The sequence below is a fragment of the Periplaneta americana genome, chromosome 10 (genome assembly GCF_040183065.1).
Source record: "Periplaneta americana isolate PAMFEO1 chromosome 10, P.americana_PAMFEO1_priV1, whole genome shotgun sequence".
NCBI classification, from domain to species: domain Eukaryota; kingdom Metazoa; phylum Arthropoda; class Insecta; order Blattodea; family Blattidae; genus Periplaneta; species Periplaneta americana.
In genome coordinates, this window is record NC_091126.1 from 183,696,568 (window position 1) to 183,715,670 (window position 19,103).

At 32.9% G+C, this 19,103-nt stretch overlaps 1 protein-coding gene across 17 annotated transcripts in view; it reads right to left on the reverse strand.

The window, feature by feature from the left end:
- The window catches only part of Vinc (vinculin), a 299,829-nt gene that overhangs the window by 257,613 nt on the left and 23,113 nt on the right, over positions 1 to 19,103 (reverse strand). For all 17 annotated transcript variants that reach the window (XR_011334655.1, XM_069838599.1, XM_069838600.1 and 14 more), the window contains exons 3-5: positions 13,315 to 13,460; positions 8,382 to 8,577; positions 6,074 to 6,218 (exon numbers count right to left, since the gene is read on the reverse strand). Coding sequence is in view for 16 of the 17 variants with exons in the window: in XM_069838599.1 (XP_069694700.1) it covers positions 6,074 to 6,218; positions 8,382 to 8,577; positions 13,315 to 13,460 (487 nt within the window). In the remaining variant the exon portion in view is untranslated. The remainder of the gene's footprint in view (positions 1 to 6,073; positions 6,219 to 8,381; positions 8,578 to 13,314; positions 13,461 to 19,103) is intronic.

The window sequence follows — 19,103 nt, forward strand, 5'->3', positions numbered from 1 at the left end:
TCCTCTACATCAGATGTTACAGTTATTCCACTGCTACTTGGAACAGACTTCCAAAAACTATGTTTCAATACCGTCCCCAAGGGAAGAGATCTTTAGACTGTTCAAGAAAAAGGTGGACTGAAAATGACTCACTGAGACTGTAATGGGGCTTAGGCCTTATACTTGTTTGGAGGATGAGAATGAGGAAGATGATGAAAATGATGATGATGATGATGATGATGATGAGAAGGAGGAGGAGGAGGAGGATGATGATGATATTGCAATTATGCCATCCCACAAGAATCAACCCTGATGAATAAACTATCTGGGGCATTATTACTGTTCAAAATAAAGATTTACAACATCATTTTAAAAACTATCTCATATGAGGTGTGCCATGAAACTTCAGATGACTGCGGTAATGAAATTTTCCCAGAAAATTTTAAATTGAAAAATTTTCAATTGGAGAGAAAATTCCCTCGCCCCTTTTTAATAATTTCTTTTAGCTTATTGATTTTGCCATGTTTCATAAAATTGTAATAATATAATTAAATTTTGCCATCATTAAAAATTTTTTCAGCGTGTTGATTTTGCTAAGTTTCATAATTGTATTAATATAATTACCACTCATCTCTTATTCTGATCAGTAGGTGAACTAACTGATGCTCAATAGTCACCATTTACACAATACATATTTTTGTATTAAATAATCACGCGAAAACTGCAGACAAGCAATTCAAAATAGATCAGGATTTAAACATAAATTTTTATCTGGAATTGAATACCAGAAACAATATTCCCAATCAAAGACCACATTGAATACAATGTACAACTTCGCAAACTGACTGAGGTGTAAATGCGTCAAATAAAGCTGAAAATGCACAGATACAACGAAGATGGGGAATCATAAACCACACACCACATTAATATTTTTCTCAGCAAAAAATAATTAATTATTTAAAATTATGGGCCCACATCAGTTCCATGCACAGCAAAAAATGTTATGAAAATTTACATTAAACCAATAACGTTTACAAGAAATTATATTTGTCAGTGCTTGTTTTTAATCAGTATTCATATTTGGCAAAACAAACATAACAACTGCGCTTGTTTTGGAGACAATCTTGTCACAGCCATGAAATGTTAAGATGATTTATTACTTCCATTCGACAACCTGATGACTAATGAGAATACTGAAGAAGCAGCTTTTGAGGCTTTAAGCAAGGGAGCGAAGAAAGCAAAAATTTGGTCAGGCAGAAAATTTTTCAGAAAAATTTGAAAGAAAATTTTCCATTCAGAAAAATATCTGGGGAAAACTTCCTGCTTACATCATTAGATGCTTGTGGCCATCACGTCGAAAATTTTCTCTTTTGCAAACTAAATGAAGATGAGCCAGGAAAACAATTTTTTATCATTTGTATGTTCTCATAGAAAAAAAAAAAAAAAAACAATTCCAACATTACTTGCTTTGTCAATGATGCTTTAAGAGTATTATGGTCAGAAGGAGTTAAACAATACAAATTATGGATTCTGCTTTCAGATTCTGCAGCCTCTGTGTTGTGAGGTGCTTCAGCTGTGGAAAAAAAAATCTTCGTTGAATTCACATATTTGCTGCAGCAGGGGAAATAAACGATAATCCTGAAATATTTCACCATGTCCTGCCGATGTAACCTTTGTGTACAGGACAATGGAGGTATTTTTGAACATCTTTTGCATTGATTTTGGTGTGTAAATGTTTTTTAACGTCTTTTGCAGTGATTCTGGTGTGTAAAAGGTTTATAAGAGACTCAAGTAATAAAGCACTGCAATGGTTTGTGTTATATTAAGATATGGTGTCCTCACGAAATAGTGCCTCACAGCACAATATGACATTAGAGAAAACTGTTTGTTTTGGTGTCCCATACAACCTCCCAGAGTTTGTTGGTTTAATTACTTTTCACCCTGTATACAGAGTGAACCGTAAGAAGTGTTCATTACAGAGAGTTATGCTTTGAGATATTGCAAACAAAAAAGTTTAACACAATTTTGCTCGTATTTGCTTCCTTTCCGAGATAAAAATTGTTTTATATTAAACATATCATAGCGTATTTTGGGAAAGCCATTGATTTAATTCCCAAAATGCTCGGTCATTTTAAGAGAGCAGTGTATTATGATAATAAGTATTGAATGTGCAGAAATTTTATCCGAACAAATGTAACTTTTCATTCTGCCAAGGAATTTGACAATGTTATATTTGTTCGGATCAGATTTCTGCACATTTAAAGGACAAAACTAAAATTCTTTCAATAATTTATTATCATAATATACTGCTCTCTTAAAATGAAGGAGCACATTGGGGATTAAGTCAATGGCTTTCCCAAAACATGCTATGAAATGTTTCATATATAACAATGAGCAAAATTATATTACATTTTTTGGTTTGAAATATCTCAAAGAATAACTAAAAAAAATTGATGACATTACTTACAGTTGAACCAGCACGCGTGTGCACGCACGCACACACACACATCCTATGTCTAGTGTTGTAATTTACAATATTGACAAAGTAATTGTGTGTTCAGTGCAAAATGTAGCTAATTATGTACCATTTTATTGCAAAAAAGGGGTACCACCATTATTTGTTTATACCCCTCTAAATAGCTGATTATAATAAATGATTGAGTGATAAAATGAAACTCCGAGGTATACCTAGAACATAGGCTGAAAAAGGAAAGAAGCTTAGTTAAAATATGAATTTTTTAGAATGTTTTTTGTAGTTTTCCACAACTTTGTAAAAGTGAAGCTACCTCGTTTTTGCAGGGAGCTCTTCAATTCTTATCCACTAGAGTATGGGCATTAGTGCCTCCTCCTTTTATTCTGGTAATTGCAGTACAGTTAAAGAAATTTATTGCGACCGGAATCCAAATTATGCTCTGTCAATTCAATATTCACAGAATTTCTTAACTGGAAAATTGCAAAGGAACTTGAGTTTAATAAAAGCGCATTTCAGAAATTAGTATGGTTTATCCCTCCACCATACTACCAAGTGGTTCAAAAGGTATTTGTGAAAGATAAAGTTATCTGGAATTAATTTCATTAATAGTTTTAAGCCCCATTTCATTCATAGGCTTCTCCCAAAGGGCAGGTCCATCAATGCAAATGCAGCATTTTTCAATCTTCCTTCTTTTCCGCCATCCTCTTCATCCATATATCTTATTATTAATTATCTGATATCTTCTTCTGCCCCAAACATTTTTTCCATAGAATAAAAATGTAAATAAACAGAGGTCTTTCTCTGCATACAAACTCATATTAACCAATAAATATCATAAATTTAGTCCTGAACACCTTTGAAGAAAATCATCATTGTATAGGCTACTGCAAATCAAATTACAGCCAACAGGAAGACATAAAGGAAACATTCAATGTAATATACATTTAGTGCATATTTTTAGCATACTTTAGTACATATTTTTATTGTTTTTGAGCACATTTAAAAGATTTTGCTAGCATAAATGCATGCACATTTTGACCAATTTAGAGCATATAAATCTGAAGTCTAATTTTAATAAATGATGGAAATAAAAGCACACTTGGAAGTACCATTCATTTTCAATTTTGTTGACGGTAATTACCAGCAGACTATTTATAAAATATTGATAATTTAAATAAAAATACATATGAGGTCAATCCATGAAAATGTGGACAAATAAGTAGAAAATTAAAAATGTATTAAACTCCATTATTAATGAAGCATAAGATGGGCAAAACATTGTAGTTTTGTAGCATAAAATAACTGTGTTCAATATTTTACGATTTATTAATTTTTTAAGGTAATGTATAGATAAGAGAATAACTTGCTAGCAAAGGGGCTTTGACATATAAAATTGGCAACATTGTAATCATCTGATTTTTTAAAAATGAGGAGAAATTCCAGGTTATTGTTGGATGCAAACTACTTTAAGGTATCGTCTTATCTACTTCAAAGTTGATGTTGGTGAATTTGTGTTTGTGTGATTCATGGATAAATATAACATATTTGTAATGTCACACCCACACCCATTACAAGAAATAATAAAAGTTATTCCAGTGACATTATAATGTGAGTGAATAACATGCCTTTTTTGAGAGTGGAATTGACAATGGTCTCTATCTAACAATGTATTTCAAACGAACTTTATTATTTTCATTGAAAATAATATGTAATGGGTGTGACAAGTAAAACAATAAGATATTAAAATATCGTCTATAATGACTGCCAACAAAACATTAATTGGTAGACATTGGTTTGCAAAACTGTTTAAGTATATACTCTATAATATTTGTTTTTCTTATGGTTTAATATAAAATTCATGCATTTAAGCACATAAATTTGCGATTGTCTCGTAGGAAAATGAAATTATAAGATGTATACAAATAGAATGCAAAGAACGAGAGAAAAAAATGAAAGATGATCCAGAAAAATATGAAGCTCATTTGGAAAAAAAAAGAAAGAAAGAAAGAAAGAAAGGGGGATGTAGAAAGAAGAAAAGGAAACTAACACTACAGAAAATGAAAATAGAATTAATGAACAAACGCAAGAGTGATGCCTAAGCCAAAGAAGATGCAGAGCAAAAAGAAGGCCAAGACCAATCCAGAAAATATTACTGCATCCAGGGGTTCTTATAAAACTACTCAGTCATTAGGAAAAGCCACGAACTGGGGGAAACATCATTTGCCAAATAGTCTCAGGAAGAAATTAGTTATGGATATAATTCCATCAAAAGAAGAAGACAACTGTTTCATTACATGAACAAGGAACCGCCAAAAAAAGAGTGTAGCAGAAGAAACAAAGATATTGGTAGAAGAATTTTACTGCAAAGACAGCAATAGTTGGCAAGCACCTGGACATAAAAACACTGCATGACACTGGGAAATGCAAACATGTTCCTAAGTGTTATCTCATCATGTTCATTGGTGAATTACTTCAACTTTTTCAGTTGCAGTACCCTGACACTAAAATTGGAAGATCATGATTTTTTAATTTGCGGCCACCATTTGTTTTTCCACTTTCGTCATTATTTCAATAATTGTGCATGTATTTATCACGAAAATGCCATATACTTAACTAAACTTACTTCCTTTTCTGAGGTTTTCACTAATTTTCCATCCTTGCCCAAAGACATTCTCTCCCAATTTTCTTGTGACATTCATAGTGAAACATGAATGGGAAATATTTATGAAAAATGTAGGCTACCTCATACACGATACATTCAGCGCAGAAACATCAATAAAATTACTTATAGTCAGTGGACATATGATGAATATGGTAAACTTAAATTGACAGAGATAAATGATTCAATTCCTGGGTCATGTTTCCCAAAACAGTTTCAGGTAACCATGCAAAGGTGTTCAAGCTAAATGAAGTAAGACATTTTGTATATAAATTTGATCAAATAAAAGCCAATCTTTCACTGCCAGCACTGATGGTAAAAGGCAACAGAATGTACAAGTTCTAGAAAGCTGTGGAAGTATTCATGATAAAAAACAAAAGAATTTTAGTTTTATTTCCTATGGCAAAACATCCTAAAATTAAAGCCACTTGTTCCATTCTTAATATGTCACACCCTTTACATGTATTATTCTTTTTTACCTTTATACTCCTAATGGTTTATCATCTTTCTATTTTGAGAGTCTTTACGAATATCTTGGCTCTAGTGTAAATTTTATTATTCTCATTTGTTAAAGTTTTTACAAATCACATAGTTTTACAAATTAATTAAGTCAAATGTTGTGTCCATATGTTGTCACACCCGTTACAGCATTTTAAGGGACTATATTTCTGTTATCAATTAATTTTCTAAATTTATTTTCTTGTGATTGCTGCTTGAAACTTAGCCCTATATTTTAATGACTTTTTCTTCAGTTCTTAACTTCCATGGGAGTTGTACATTTTAATTCTTTGTGTGCAAATGTCACACCCGTTACAATGAACTGACCCTTAACAAGAAGAAAGCATATTTGAATTCTCAATGCTTTTACAATTAACGATAATTTCTGAGCTCAAATATTTTCTGTTTCCACAACTTCATTGGAAATTGTTAACCCCACCATTCAGAAAAGATGTCAAGATAACCTTGGGCAATTATATGGATGAATATCTTCATGCTGCAAATGAGGATGGGTGCCAATGTTTTCACTTGCTCCAGACAACGCACCAAGATCTCTCTATGCACTTGATGGGTCAGTTCTTTTTCCCGACCACCAACTTCTCGTGACACCTGTAAGAGTCAAAATCACACAAATTAATTGTTTAACTAGTTACCTCAATCTTCTCTGCTAGAAGACTTGTTTGTTCTCTGTCTTGTAAATGTTGAATAGAGGCATTATTCGAAAACTGAAGTTACGATCTTCCAAATGTATACTTTGTTTAAAAATATGTCCAATTTTTATTACATTTATAAAACAGCTTTAGAGAAGACAGAAAGCTGAATTAGAGTGCTGTTTTATTCTCAGTATTTAAGAAATGAGAATCAAGTATTGACCATGACAAAATTTAGCGACAATAAACTTTATTTAGAAAATACTGTCACTTTTTACATTTTTGTCTAAATAGTTCAAATAATATCAGTAGCACAATTTTCTACTAAAAAATAAAAACTTAGGTAGAATAAGGGACTTGAAAATTTATATATGAATACATAAATTTAGGGGGTGGATGTTGATGAAAAGTCATCTTATTTCTCAAATTAGGACAATGCCTATTAATATTCTATGTTAATATCAACATAAAAAGGTAATTTCTTATATTGCATTTTTTGACGTTTTTGATTCAATAGGTCATTTTTATATTTTTTTCGGCGTTTTTTGGTCATTTTTAATACTTTGAAAAACTTTAAGATGATTTGCCTATGTACCAAGAGGAAGCAGAAATTTGAAAAGATCATGAAAACACTGGCATGAAACTGTAACGGATCCACTAGGGTCTAACATGTGAAGAACATGATGATGATGATGATGATGATGATGATGATGATGATATTGTAACACGGTAACATTTGTATTATTTGTTTATATTGTATTCCTGTGCTGGACTATAATTGGCCAAGGGCTGTTGACCAGCACATAAATATCAATAAATAAATAAGCAAACAAATGTATTACTATTATTATTATTATTATTATTATTATTATTATTGTCAACCATCCCACTAATAACATTATAGTAAATCTAAAAAACTGGTTTCATTTTTCACACCAAATATATGATATAATGTAAAAAAACTTTGTGTTTAAGGCATTTCAAGTTAGATTCAAAATCCAAAACTGAAAATGAAGCATTCCCTGGAATAAAAACTTAACATACATTTGAACAGTTTTTTGTTTAAAGCATATACTGAATTTTTAATAACACATCTTCCCAGTAACAAAATATTATTTCCCTCCAACAAACACAGCATCCTCTAGAAACATTTGGCTGTTGCTCTGTGCAATGCTGTTATACCAGATCTAATATATTTGATGCTCTGTATCTCAAATTCAAAATGTTGTAGTTAAGTTCTTCTTCCAGAGAATGCCTCAAATCAATATCGCTGTCAATGTATTAAAGATGTTTAATGAGTAGAACCTGATTACCAGCCTAAATTATACAAAATATTTTCAGAGTCTGCCAAAATTAAATATGAGTTTCAAGGGGAGTGTAACACTCAAAAGTTCGGGAACTGTTGCACTAAAGTGTTCGTGATAGCACTGGTATTTGCAATAGTATTCTGAGGTGCAGTAACATTTATGTAAACTGTCTCATTTATATCATCAATGAGTTTTTCTGATCTCATATGATCTGTATAAACGGGATTCGTCTGTATTTTGAATATCATAACAAGAAAGAAAAACTGAAAGTAAAATTGCTGAAAAAAACATTTTAAAATGTTAATACTTAAAATAAAGTTTAAATATTTGATTCACCAAAGAAGTATTCCTAAGTAAAAACGAAAACAGGATAATACAATTCATGCAGCAAATACTGTATTTTATTTCAATATATGTTTATGTTTTTCCGAGTGTCTCACTTCACTTCAGCAATTAGTTTCCTATATAAACAACAGCGAATTATTACTTTGCTCAGTCATCGGGATTAGAACTGTGTAATGGGTCCAACAGAATACGCAATCTTCTAAGTCTTATCCATCTGCCCTAATAATGGAATCTGTATATACTTTCGAAACGTTGGAAATGTCAAGTTCCAGGATACAGTGAAATATCCAAAAGGCTAATTGTGATCACATTGACTGCGAAAGTCTAATAATGCAAACTTTATCCTACTTTTCTCATCATCAAAAAATGGATTGAACAATCAAACATAATTTAGCACTCAATACAATATCCCACAAGAATACCAAAACTTTCTTCTTTCTGTAGTGTACTGAATTACAGTATGTACTTACTTTGCTCAAACAAGGACTGAGATCCTTGAGAAACTGAACAAGATCTTCCATCGTCTCTATTACTTCAGCAACAGCCAGGTAATCAAGGACTCGCTTACATTCACGAATGATTTTTCGAACTTCCGATTCATCAAAACAGAGAAGTAGAGCTGATGTTCCTTGCAGAATGCCACGGGAACCTTCTATCAGCTTTTTCCTGTTAATATGAAATATTTCAAACATACAAATCACTAAACAGAGACATTAAAAGTAAAGAAAGCAACAGCACAACACAAAATAACCACCTCTCACTATCGAGATAACTACCCCTCACTATCAAATGTCGTATCATAAAAGAGTATAATTGAGCTTCGATTATAGCATTAATTCATTCCACAAAAGCGTTTTTCTTTCAGGTCACACCTTCAAACATTATGTTTTACAAGAAATATAATCTCTTAAAATGACACTGATTTAATTTAACAAAACGATTAAATAAATTATATTTTCTACAAGACCTTAACAGTAAAACTTAATAAATTTAATAAACACTGAATGTTCTGACAGGACGTTATGTTTGTTTACCAACTATAACAATGAAAATAACATTGTCAAGCTCTTACAAGCCAATATAATAAAGATTGAGGGTCCACGGAATGAAATACTCTGACATGTGACTGAATGCTCGAGATATATTAAGAATTTCAGTCACACAGTAGAAATGTACCAGTGGTAGGAGCAGGAATAGAAGTAGTAGTAGTTTATAACCAAATTTAATTATATTCACCTCTCAACCCGATATTTAAAAGTCCTGGTGCTAAGTGCTGAAGCAGTATTTAAATCCCTTAGTAGAATTAAATTTACATAACGTCATTCTTTTATTTTTTTTTCAAAACGGTTAAACATCACCATCATCATCATCCTGTCAAGTACTAGTCCCAAAAAAACTGTTACGGCCTGAAAAAGCGATTTTCTTGCCTTCTTTTCATAGGTCGACCAAGTAACTGTTTCCCATTTGGACAATACTTCATTATTGCCTTTGGGATCCTGGATGAAGCCATTCTTGAGATGTGTTCCTTCAGTTTAACTGATATCTGGAGATATAGTCCAGTATTGACGACACATTAAGTTCTTGAAGGATATCTTCATTTTTCTTTCGATCCCATTTAGTGTAGCCAGCTGTTTGGCACATGAATCTCATCTCGCAAGCTGTTAATGTGCTTTCATCTTTTGTCCTTATAGTCCACGCTTCACTCCCATAACATAAGACTGGTCGAGCTATTATTTGATAAAGACGAGTACGAGTTGATTTTTGTACTAATGAAAGTTTTAAAACTCTATTAATGATGCCCATTGATTTGTTGAATTTTACAATTTTCTCTGATAAATCCAAATTTTCAACAAAAGAAAGTTTATATCCTAAATAATTAAAGTCATTAACTCTTTCCAAAATTGTGTTATTTAAACAAATTTTGCTTGGTATTGGGTATTTACCACAAAAGGCCATTACTTTTATTTTGTTAATGGATATTTCCACTGAATATTTTTTAGCTATTAAATTTAAATTATGTACTGACCATTGCAAAATCATCTTCTGATGTTGCTAGTAAAACAAAATCACCTGCAAACGTTATTACATCTAATTTTAAATTTTTGTTAATAGTGATATATCCGTGTTTTGTTTCCCTAAAATCTTTCACAATGGCATTCATATAAACGTTAAAAAGCAAAGGAGAGAGGCCACAACCTTGTCTGACTCCTGAGTTTATTTCCGTCCAATGAGTTATTTTTTCTTTTATTTTTACTGCAATAAGGTGTGATTTATAAAGATTATAAATATTATATATGATCTGTTTTGGGATCTGATCTTTTGTCAAAATTTCGAATAACAAACTTCTGTTCACTTTATCAAATGGTTTTCTAAAATCAATAAATGCCAAATGTGGTTCTATATTAAATTCTCGATGCTTCTCAATCAAAATTTGCATTGTAAAATATCTATTGCAGCATGATCTGTCCTTCAGGAAGCCATTTTGTTCTTCACTAAATATATATTCATAATATTTACATAATTTATTCTTAATAATACTAGAATAAATTTTATAACCAGAATTCAACAAACTGATCCCTCTGTAATTGTCACAGTTGGTCCTATCTCCTTTCTTAAATATTGGAATAAGTAATGCTTTTGACCAATCTTGAGGTGGATGTCCTCTTTGCCATATGATATTTAACAGATTTAAGAATCTTATGAGAAATGACTGACTGGAATGTTTGAATAGGTCAGCATCTTCACCAGGTGCTTTGTTACTCTTTATATTTTTCAAAACTATTTGAAGTTTTTCTAAAGAAATTGAGTCTCTTTGCAAATCATCTAACTCATGTATCTGAATGGAGGGACAGTTGTTTGTCCATAAATTTTGATAGTAATTAATCCATTAATCATGGGGGATTATAATTAATCTGCCATTATCGTTGTTTTCACTATTTAAATTTTTCAAAATTTTATATATTGAGGGTTGGGGTCTTGTGACATCATTTTCTAAAAAGGATACAAATTGTTCCCAACTTTTTCTATGGTACTTTCGGACTTCATGTTTGGCAATAGCTCTTTTCCTGTGGTAATCTATTTTATCTTCCTCTTTCTTTGTACTAATAAATTTTAAATATGCTATCTGTTTTTCTTGTATAATTTTTCTAATTTCATCATCAAAATTTCGTAGACATTTTGTCCGATACCATTTTCGTTTTTTGCCAAGATCTTCGTTAGCTGCTTGTATTAAAACTGTTTTGATATATTTCCATTCCTCTTCTACATCAGAGCTTAAAGATGTTGTTTCTACCAAATTATCTAATCGTCTTTGATATAGCCATTTTATACTAGTGTCTTGAAGTAAATTAACTTCAAATGAAAATTCTTCATTCTGGTTTGTCTTCTGGTTTTTTTATACCAACGTGGTTTCAATCTTACTGGGCAAACTAATAAATAATGGTCAGATTCAATTTCTGGGCCTCTAAAAACTCTTGTGTCTAATGTAAGGTAGGCTAATTTTGTATTACAAATCACATCATCTATTAATGATTTCGAACCTCTGGCCTCCCACGAAAACTTGTGACTATCTTTATGGTCGAAACATATATTCATAGCTTTCAGTTTGTTATAAATAAGAAAATCTATTAATCTTACTCCATTATTATTGCATGTCTGTTAAACATAATACAACCATATGGCAGTAAAAACTAGACACACTGCAATTCACTCGAAAAACCACATGAAAATATAACCACTAGATTAGGAACTGTGGCTGGTTTTGTGCAATCGTGCATAATGCATACATGTGTGTGTAAAACTGCTACAAAACTATCCTAGGGAGCTGTGTACACGTGTATGGCAACCTGGCATGAGTGATTAATGGTGAGTCAAAACTAACTATATTCAGAGCTCCACTATATTGAATTTTCCAAGGAAATGACAACTTTTAAGTACATAAACATAGTTCGAGAACAAATTAAAATCATTATAATATTTATGCTAGGTAGTTTTACATCACCAGGAACGAAATATAATGAATTTTACAGAGTTTAACTGAACTCTTCTGATAAGTTTTAAGGGCGTGTTCTAATGAAGTAACAATTTTAAGATAGAGAATCACTGGCTACCAAAGTCTCGATTTTGAGTTACAAGAGTTTTATTCGTTCAACAGTATGTCCCTTATACTTTACAATACAATCTGTCTTACAAAAGCATTAAGACTATCGCCCATTTTGGCCCTTTGTGTTAGGAATTTATCCTACCAAAAATCTGTGCCACTGATGGATCAATTATAATGGTGTATTGCATGCCTAGTTAGATGACCTGGACTTTTTTGTTGGGGTTGTGATAAAAGTTTGCTATACAAGATGCCTGTTGAAACAGAGTTAAACATTATTGTTATATTACTTGACACGAATATCTCTTCATGGTATGAACCAGGCTTTTGGCCCTGAGAATGCGCAGTGTCACATTCTTTGACTTAGAAAATACTCGAACTGCTCAACATTTCTGTCTCTCACTGTACCTTATCCACATCAGATCTTCACCGATTGTCATAGAACTGCCCTTCAGGCCCTTCTTGTTTGTGAAGACCTCCCTTCTTTTCCTGTAGCGAATGACAGAATGTGTAACTCCATAAATTCTCGTGCCTACCCTCTGACTCCTGTCAATGTCCTCTAGCTTTAGATCGACACCAATTTTTTTCACCGTGTCTATAACTATCTTATCATGTCCTCATCATTTTCCTCAGGCACACCAAAAATTCGCACACACTGATGCCTTTGGTACTGCTCGAGGTCGTCTGTTTTTTCCAGAACATGTACTTCCAATTTAGCTATTTTGTCGTCTTTTTCTTTGAGCGACTGTTCTGTTTTATTATCTCCGTGTTCTTTTCTAATGTCACCCTAAGCTCACTCACTACAATATCACTTATTATGTTGGCAATACCTTGCAACATGACTTAGTCCTGCTTCACACAATCTTCCATATTCTCCTCAATCACTTTATCTTTCTTTGAACCCATGATTAATTTTAAGTGCTTATTTAATACTGTAGCACGATTAAAATTAACACACTTCGCACTATAGAACACCTACTTAAAGCGTTTTTTGTCGAGAGTCTAACTTTGTTTACAGAGAGCACTGGCCACCATGACACTCCTTTATGGCAAGACAAAGAGTAGGCAAAATAGTAACAGACTCCTACCTTCATATATTTCATGGAACAGACTCTGCTTTACAAAGCTTTTCGAACTGAAAGTGAAAATCTGAAAAGACATCTATACTACTATAATCCTCATACAAAATCATTTCAGAAACAAACTAAATAATTATATCACCTCCAACAAAGAAACCCATTCAATATGAAATCATTTATGTGCTCGCAAATGGAAACCGTAAAGAACACTTGGACACTACATACCTAGCAGGTCCACTGTAAGGATCAACTTTCAACATAGCAGATGCTTCCTCCAGCAACCGTGATGCACCTTCCACTCTAATCAAAGCTGCTGGCATATCCTGTTTTAGTATGGCATCTTCACTGGAGTTTATGGTTTCTCGTCCCACCTGTTTTAACAGATAAATGAACAAATAATGTTCATTATTATGCTGCTAATCCCAAATGCAGTGCTTCCAAATTTTTACATAATGGGTCTTATCAGAGTTCCAATACACATCAAACTCACTTTCATTATGTCTTAATCTTTCTTTCCTCCTCCTCTACAACACAATAATAATTTTTAAAACGTCTTAAAGCACGTCACTGAAGAAGCAACGCTTAAATTTTTTAATTTAATAATTTCTGTGGAGATTTTAATATTTCTGGTCCTTCTATTCAATATTAGTATAAAACGACCTTACGTAAAAATATACCTCCTACAGATCACTGCATTGATACCACTGACACACAAGCTGTTCTTCTAAATTATTCACAATGGGAACTATGTATTTTTAATTCAATATAAAAATTACCAAATATAACAAATGTTAAAAAGAAAAGGATTATATATAATATCGGTAGGCAGTATTCACCAACATATTTAAAAATTATATTAAATTTCATATCAACTACCGGTTGTTCTGTATGGTTGTGAAACTTGGACTCTCACTCTGAGAGAGGAACAGAGATTAAGGGTGTTTGAGAATAAGTTTCTTAGGAAAATATTTGTGGCTAAAAGGGATGAAGTTAGAGGAGAATGGAGAAAGTTACACAATGCAGAACTGCACACATTATATTCTTCACCTGACAAAATTAGGAACATTAAATCCAAACGTTTGAGATGGGCAGGACATGTAGCACGTATGGGCGAATCCAGAAATGCATATAGAGTGTTAGTTGGGAGGCCGGAGGGAATAAGACCTTTGGGGAGGCCGAAATGTAGATGGGAGGATAATATTAAAATGGATTTGAGGGAGGTGGGATATGATGATAAGAGACTGGATTAATCTTGCTCGGGATAGGGACCGATGGTGGGCTTATGTGAGGGCGGCAATGAACCTCCAGGTTCCTTAAAAGCCAGTAAGTAAGTAAGTAAGTAAGTATTAGGGCTGGTCCATGAGAAAGTGACCAAAATATTTAAACATAACCTAAAAATGTTTCTCTAATCAATCTACCTGAAGAATATTGACCAATATTTGTGATGATATGTATTCAGTAACTGCAAATGAATTTTCAGGACATCTTAATTCATTTGTAACATTTGTAACCACAATGTGAAGAAAAAAAAAATCAGCAAAGTCACACCACTCACATCACAGAACTGACTTTTGGTAGGTAATTCTGTTCGAATTCTTGTATATTTTCAAACAGTAATTATTCAGTGAAGTATAAAAAGAAATAACGATTCATTCCATATTAATGTAGTTTATATTCATATTTATTCATGCATCATACTTACTGGTTATGGTTTGCCACCACATTGCTGTATATGAGCTACCCATAACTCCTAATTTCAGTATTTAGGCCTATTATTTTTCTCATCTCAGACATATATGCTTTTCCTGTGCTTTTTAATGCTATTTATACTATTATAATCATAACCTTCCCCATAATACAAGTAATCTCCTATCTGTGATATGCCATTTCCATCTAACCTAACCTAACCTAACCTCCTGCACTCCCACTCTATATCTAACTAGTTCTTTTGCTACTAATGTTACCCCCTCCTGTTCTATATAGACTTGTTACATTCCAAGTATCAAATCTCATAACCTTATTCCTTTGCTATGGTCATGCCAGATAATCAGTCCCATTTCAAGACTTATGTTATGGTTTCGTAACAAGCTGTTTTTACAGTGATGGGTTGTTAGCCCTTATCAGCTATCCGCAACTGCTTATTCAATATATTCGCAGCTACCCTCCATATCTGGAGGCTGTCTCCTTTCCCCATTCATTTTAAAATCACCCACATCTCTTTCAACAAAAGTCCGTAAGCCATTCTTACACTACTAGGCATCACTGTTCATCTCCTGTACACTGTTTTCGTTCTTTCCCTAGTTTCCTCCTACTTCCCCTTCCTTGACTATAATGCTTATGCTGCCACTTTTCATTATCACAATATTTTCACTTTATACTGTAACATTATAATTCTTTACTTCACTGTTTCACTACTTTTTCTAACTTTATTCACCCTTCTTCACTCACTATTTGTTCTTCCCCAATCTTGACGTTTCTGATTCACTGTCTTTTGTCTTTCTCTTAATGCTTTCCTTTTTGAAGCACCAACTTCTTATACTATAACTCTTCAGTCCCTGGTATTAATGTAGTTTACTGTAATCTTTCAGTTTAAGACAACAATAAAATAAAAGCATGTTGCATATTTAAATGTTCCAGATTTTGTCGCACCACTGACACGTATATGAACTCATATTTATTGCATTATATATATTATATAACACTACTGTGCAGAACATGAATACAACATAATGATTACTACAGTATAATTACTAATAAGAAACAAATCTTCATCTGAACAATTATTTTGTCCAACATTACGAAAAGTGTCCCACCACTGACGATGGACAAGCCCATTAGGCCTATGCAAGTACAAAACCGAACACTTCTGGAGCTAAAACATTCTATGTCAAGGCTGCAGTAAAGTGTCGTGGTGTGCAATCTGCTGAAGAAAATTTTCCGAAAAATTATAGATCTGAAAAATTTCCACTGATTAGGCATTTTGGATAGATTCTAGAACAGTGTTTGTCAATCTTTTTGAAGATGAGGCCCCCTTTCTCCTCACATTACCCATCCTAAGGTGTAGAGGAGAATGTAGAACACAGTAATGTGAAATTTGCTATCACTTTAAAAAGAAACAGTTTAATTATGTTTTTATTTAACCTAAACAGTAAGATACTTATATTTTCACAGAACAACCTTCAAAATTCGAAAACAGGTAAGCAAACTGTTCTAGAATTAGTGACCATTACGTGTCAAGCCAGAGGAAAAACAAGCACTGATCAGCAGGAGAAAGGAAAATGTAGTAGTGCATAATTTGATTGATTTAATTCTTAATTTGTTTTAGTAGCACTACATTTCTTTTTCTTAATTTGCTTTAGCAGCATTATATTTCTTTCCTTGCATCTCAACATATTTCGATAATGGGGGAAAAAAAAAGTTATCCTTGCACCAAAACACGTGGCAAACTGTTGGAAATTGTTTATTAAGGATTTTTTTCAAATTTATTTATGGAAAATGTTGTCCATCTCAATGTCACTTCATCGTAATAATGTATTGCACTGAAGTGCAAAAGGACGAGAGGATCAAGGGGGCCATGGATCAATCATTTGGTATAGTTGGCATTATTGCTTGCAACGTTACGGCATAGGTTTAACCTACTCACCTATATTCTAGACTCATTCCTGCATTCTTTTTTATCTTATAGATTTTGCTTAGTTTTATAGAACTATAATGACAGAATTGTAAACTTTCCTGAATTAATGTCTCCTTAATAAGCTGTTTTTTTAACTTATTGATTTTTCTAAGTTTTATAATTACTTCTTCATGTACATATACCTGTCCCCCAATTTTGCATTAAAGCTTTAGGGGAGCCGTCGTCCACACAGTCCAACTTTCTTCATTGCTGCCCTTCTCATCTCTACCATAATCATCCTACTTCTTCACCACTATCACACGTTACAAAGAACACATCACAGCCATAACAAAATTACAAAACACCTCCACAAATGCAGAACACATCACATATGCCAACCACACCTACAGAGACATCAACACAGACATGGAAATACTGCACATCCAACCAAAAAGCCAGAAACTCAACACACTAGAACAATATGAAATATACAGATACACAAAAACACACCCCAACGATATTCTCAACACACAACTCAATTTCAAAACACATACACTCTTTGACTCTACACTACGAACGCACCCACACAGGAAACAAGAGGCACCAAGACCAACAACGACCAGTTCCGAAGATGACCGAAAATAGGTCGAAACATGTTAACAAGGTACATTAAAATTTAACACAAGAAAGTTATCATACATATTCCGAAGAGTTATTTTATTGGGTTAAAAAGTGCTTTTAATACGGATTTAAAACGTGGCCAGTGATTTTCGCAAACAAGCTATCTGATTTTAAGATACACTGTTTTGTTAAGTCCATACAGAACACCGATTTCAACTGAGAGGAAATGCTTGCAGCCTGCTGTAACGAGAATACAAGTGAAATACAATGTCTGCACTGGATTACCAAGCAAGCAACAATAGACCTACTAACTTGTGTAGCATGCATGAAAAATATTACAAAGTCAAAGCGTTATGCAATAATTAGTGACGATCTTACTCAGTATAAATGTTGTACATCAGTTTCTCTGAAGGAAATCATGACTGATTTGAAGAGGCAAAAGTCTATTGAAGAAGTGATGGTTGTGCCAAACAATTTAAAAGTAAATAAATTCTCTCTAATTTGTGTCATATGAGAGAGGATTTTGGAGTGACTCATGTTTGTTTGCTTCCTCCCATGATAAGGGAGCTAACTGCTGACAGTGTGGGTGAACTGTGAAGCGAATGGTCTGGGACATAGACAAGTCTAGACAAGTGCACGTTTCAGTAACAGAACATTTTACAATTATTGCTGCATTGATCTGTACAATCAGAGTGTTACCGATGGAGAGTTCAGTCATTAATCAATTTATATATCACCAATATCACATGTCCAATGAAAACACTATTTCCGCGCTATTAATCAACAAGGTATTGTTGCTGGAATAACTATCATGTTGGAATTGAATGTATCTGAGGTGTAGGCCCAGAGCAACAGTGATTGAGAATCAGATTTTGAATCAAGCGAAGAAATTAAGTTGAAACAAGCCAAGTGTTCAAAGTGGCAACAATACTGAAGTCATTTACATCAAAGGAGTTACCAATACTATGAATGCTGATAAAAGACAACTCTTTAAGATGGAAAATTCTGAATCATTTTTAATCAGTGTAGGTGAAATAAATGGAATACTGCCTGAGCCATATTTAAAATAAGAGGGTAACAGAATTTTCTATAAATTTCAAGACAAAATTGAACTTGTGTTTCTGTCTTTTCTCCATATGTTTTTCATGGTTAGATTCACTGAAACAGGCATTCTTTCTATTTTAATTCACAGGACTGGAGACTCGACCATCTATATAAATTCACTGCATCTAAAGTATGTCCCATCCATAACATACTTATAAAAAGTATTTTCAAAACAAACGGAAGTCTCTATTCAAATCTCTATTTTATGCAAAAATTAGTAACTGAATGTGGAGTACATACTGCAATAGTTAAATGAGTTTGTAAGAGGAAACATGCCCCAAAATGTTCCGTCCGTAAAAACGAAATGGTTCAACATCCAAAGTATAAATAAGTTAATATGAGATGTGTTTCATTTACTTTCAATGTATTGCAACTTTACTCCAATAACCTGTCTCATATAACTGTAATTTGGAATTTGATGATATTGTTTTTGATTCAGTGTCAATTACTTTTTTTTCCTTCATTTATTTTGTTTGATTACTATCTACTCTCTAAGCTAGTCCTTTTTATGAATTGACTCCACAACTGCAGAACATTATATAGGCTACTTCTGTTAATCAATTTTGTTTCAACTGTTTACATGTAAAGAAACTACTTACTTATGGCTTTTAAGAAACCCGGAGGTTCATTGCCACCTTCACATAAGCCTGCCATCAGTTCCTATCCTGAGCAAGAC